The 3,965-nt window shown below is 40.0% G+C and overlaps 1 protein-coding gene across 1 annotated transcript; it reads left to right on the forward strand.

Annotated features, from left to right (window-relative positions):
* The first annotated feature begins 1,029 nt into the window (after window positions 1-1,029).
* LOC122658663 lies at window positions 1,030-3,377 on the forward strand. The gene is made up of 6 exons (XM_043853704.1): window positions 1,030-1,157; window positions 2,108-2,170; window positions 2,357-2,404; window positions 2,558-2,623; window positions 3,175-3,235; window positions 3,348-3,377. Exons 1-6 carry the CDS (start codon window positions 1,110-1,112, stop codon window positions 3,359-3,361), a joined length of 300 nt encoding a protein of 99 aa, XP_043709639.1. The 5' UTR covers window positions 1,030-1,109; the 3' UTR covers window positions 3,362-3,377.
* Window positions 3,378-3,965: the final 588 nt, after the last annotated feature.

A 3,965-nucleotide genomic window follows, 5' to 3' on the forward strand; every position in this document is an offset into this window, starting at 1 on the left:
ACTATTCTTCAAACCAGAACTGAACCGACTCGTTTCAGTGCCAACTTGGTTCATGATAAATGTGTGAAAACTGAAACCGAATAAGTACCTATTCTTCAAATCAGACTTGAACCAACTTGTTTGTTGGTTCGATTTTGTTCGATTCACTCTTTGGTTTTGATTTGAGATTCTATTTAGTTTGGGCAAACTTATTGCATATTCACCAACCAAATACTTTCCAAACCTTAAAAAGGAATATAATACGTTAAAAAAATATATGATTTATTTGGTTCCTTATTCGGATCATCAAAAATAGGTAATTTGATTCGATTTGAAAATTTCAATCATGAAATTAAAACCAAACTGAAAAAAAGATTCCAGATCTTGAAGAAAATTTGAACCATTTGTTTGGATTGTGTTTGGTTTTAATTCTAAATTGACACCAACCTCTCCAATACAAAACAACCGATTACCCAAAACCGTGGTACTATGTTGACTATTTTGGTGTCGTGGGACTGTGTGGACCTGAGAGATAGAGAGAGAGAGGGGTGTCGGTGACCGACGATCACGAGAAGGAATGTTTGGTTTGGTTTAGCCGCGGACCGACGATTGCTTCCAGATATCTTTTAACTTCCACATTATTATATGCCAAACAGACCCCTATCTCTCTCTCTCTCTTTATGTGGATCAGCTCTCTAGTGTGTGTGTGAGTTAGTTAGCACATAGCGACTTCATGTTAATTAGCAATTTGGATCTTCTACTGCCGAGCTGTCCGGCAGGACCCTACTACCAAGACACAGCAAGATGATAAATGATCGTCTTACCTCCATTCGGATAAAGCATTCGGATAGGGGTAAGATGGTCATTCCTCACCTTGCTGTATCTTGACAGTAAGAAATCCGTTAATTAGTTTGTTATATAGTAATAGTAATAGTAGTAGTAGTAGTAATCCTTTTACATCTCCATCTATTTATTAGCTCTTCTGGGGATATTTCGATTTCTTGCACTACAAACTCCTCCCTCCCTCCCTCTCTCTCAACCTCTCGTCCTCACCTTTTCTCAACCCAATAAACAACTCCTCTCTCTCTCTCTCACTCTCAACTGGTGCTGTAGTGAAGGAGGGTGAGATAATGGCCGGTTGCAACAGAAGCGAAGAGTATTTAGCTTCTCAGGAGGAGGTAACATTCTCTCTCTCTCTCTCTTTCTCTGAATTACTAAGTTGAAATTGAGGTTGAAGGACCATAGCATGTTTCAATTTCATGAAGATTAATCTGTCTTTAAATTTTTTTTTAAAAATGACAAGGAAGGGTAAGGGTAAGTGAAGGGGTTAGGGATTTGGGAAGAAATAACCATTTTCAGTGATATATATATATATTTTTTTCTCTTCCGGCTGCCGAAGATTTTTGAGGTAGAAAGAAGAAAGCCCAAATGCTGAACATTGGTTTGATTACGGCTGTGGGGTACTCTACCCTTCCTTTATGAAAAACACATGTGGTGTCTGTGTCTATAAGATAAGGGGAGAAGGTTTCCTTCGACTCCAGAATGTACTAATTCGGGCCAATGAAGAGATAGGGTTACAAAACCTAAAATAGATTGTTTTGAGAGAGATAAAAGTGAATGTGTATGTGGGTCCTATCTTGTTTTGTCTCTTCCGCAAACGTAGGATTTGCGGATCTTTGCCCTTAAACATAAAAATCCTAAAACAGAACAGAATGGCGGCTTAGTTGATTCTAAGTGGATATGTCTCTCGTCCAATCATGGCGGGAGTTGGAGGATCCAACCCAGTAAAAACAAGGCCTTATAAAATGACCAAACCCTCTTGTTTTTGCTGGGCTGGATCCTTCAGCTCTCGTCACGGTTGGAGAAGAGCCGAGTGCGTTGTAATGGATTTTGGACTTTTTTTGAACCATGTTAGTTGCGGTGGGACTCACTGGGATCGATAAGAATACATTAAATCCCAATAAAAGAGCGATCAAAACCGACTTTTGGCTAAATGGGTTGTCTCAGTTTGACCATTATTAGCCTAAAAATCGATTCAGAGCAATCAAAATCGGACCAAATTGATCAATTGACACCCTTAAATTATTAACAGGACTTGTTTATGTTTGATTAAATAATTTTGAAACAGGCTGCAACAGTAGGGAAAAAGTACGGGGGACTTGTGCCGAAAAAGAAGCCCTTAATCTCAAAGGTAAACTCTATTAAGAACTTTTTAGAAGCTTGGGCTTCCCTTCCCTTCCCATATGCCATAAGAGAGAAGCTTTTTAACTGTAAAAGCTCCATTTTTATTTATGTTTAATATTTGTTAAAGCCTCTCTTTTAATATTTTGATGATTTGGGTGTTTTTCTATGTATGCTTTCGTGTTTATGTGTTCAGGATCATGAACGTGCCTTCTTTGATTCGGCAGATTGGGCCTTAGGAAAGGTATTTTATTGCATACTGGGCTACTTTTTTTTTTTTTTTTGGGTCAAAATTACTGGGCTGGAGCAGAGGCAGCCCACAAAGAACTTGGAATATCATAAACTTTTTCTTTGAATTCTTTCTTGAAATTTGATTTTGATTTCTTGTGGTTGATAGCAAGGAGGAGCTGCGTTGGATCAGAAGTCAAAAGCAGCCGTAGAGACTCTGCGTCCAAAATTGCAGGTACCCCCCTCACTACAATGGATTTAGGGCAGAGGTCGGGCAGGCCGAATGGCGGCCTAGACCAATGGATTGGTGTGTGGGGTGGGATTTGCAGGGTGGTCCTTTCCATGGGGGCTGAGAGCGAGAGAGAGAGAGAGAGAGAGACAGACACAGGGTGGGCATTCCGGCTTCGTGTTCACCCTTTTCCCATGGATTTAGTTCATGGAATCGGTCACCACTGATAACCCAATTGGTCCGATTCCAAATAAAAACACCATTTTTTTTCATTAAAAAAAACATATTCATACCAAATCGATGAGGTATTGGTATCGATACAGCCGATCTGATATCAATTCCTAGAACCGTGCTCACTATAGAGTCAGGAATAGTGGTTGAGTGTTTCTCATCTATGATCTAAACATGGTTAGGATGGGCTGGGCCGGGCCGGGCTGGTATGGGCTTTTACCAGCCCACAAGGTACTAATTGATGGGCCTTTTTGGGAAAGGACTTTTGACTTGAATTCACTTTGATATTTAGATGTATTGTTTGGATTGATTTTGGAATTCCACAGAGAACGCCTCATCAGCAACTCCCTCCTCGGAGACCGGCCTGTACATCAGGGGTAGTAGATGTGAGTTAAAAATCGTTTTGTCAAGGAAGCATCTTTTAATAATTTTCTCTCTCTCTCTCTCTCTTTCTCTCTATCTTTTCTAATCAAATTACCAATTAAACCTCGTTTCATGTTTCAGGCTGACTAAATATCTTTGAGGCCACAAAATAATGGTGTTTACCAAGACATTCTCAACAGCCACAGAGAGAGAGAGAGAGAGAGAGAGTGTAGCTTTACAAAATGTTGCTTATTTGAGAATGGAATGATCTGCAATATAAATTTGTATCCGTCACAACCAAGGTTCGACATATCGGTATTGAAGGCCATATCTGTCTAGTATTGGGTCGTATCGGCCTAGGATTGGATGAATTTTTTTTAAATAAATGTGTTGACCGATATCATTGATTAGTATCAGTATCATATCGGTATCGATCTCCAACAATATTGATAAATTAAGTTCTTTTTTTTTTATCATCTCCTATCGAGGGCCCATAGGCCACTAGGGGTTGGTATCCCAACGCAGAAGAGGGCGGTTGGGGGTGGGATGAGAGAAGAAGGTGGGTGGGGGGGGGGGGGGAAGGGAGAGTTGACCAACCGACTTCTCTATAGAAAGTCAGCACAAACACTAAACTTGAGCCCAAACCAAATAAAAACCAGTCAAACCGAATAATGAACTGAATAAGATACCAAACCAAGCAAATTTGATTATGTTATTTGTCTGATGGAGCCCACTTTAGTGTATGGCTGCTCGA

This window comes from Telopea speciosissima, chromosome 4 (assembly GCF_018873765.1).
Source record: "Telopea speciosissima isolate NSW1024214 ecotype Mountain lineage chromosome 4, Tspe_v1, whole genome shotgun sequence".
Lineage (NCBI taxonomy): Eukaryota > Viridiplantae > Streptophyta > Magnoliopsida > Proteales > Proteaceae > Telopea > Telopea speciosissima.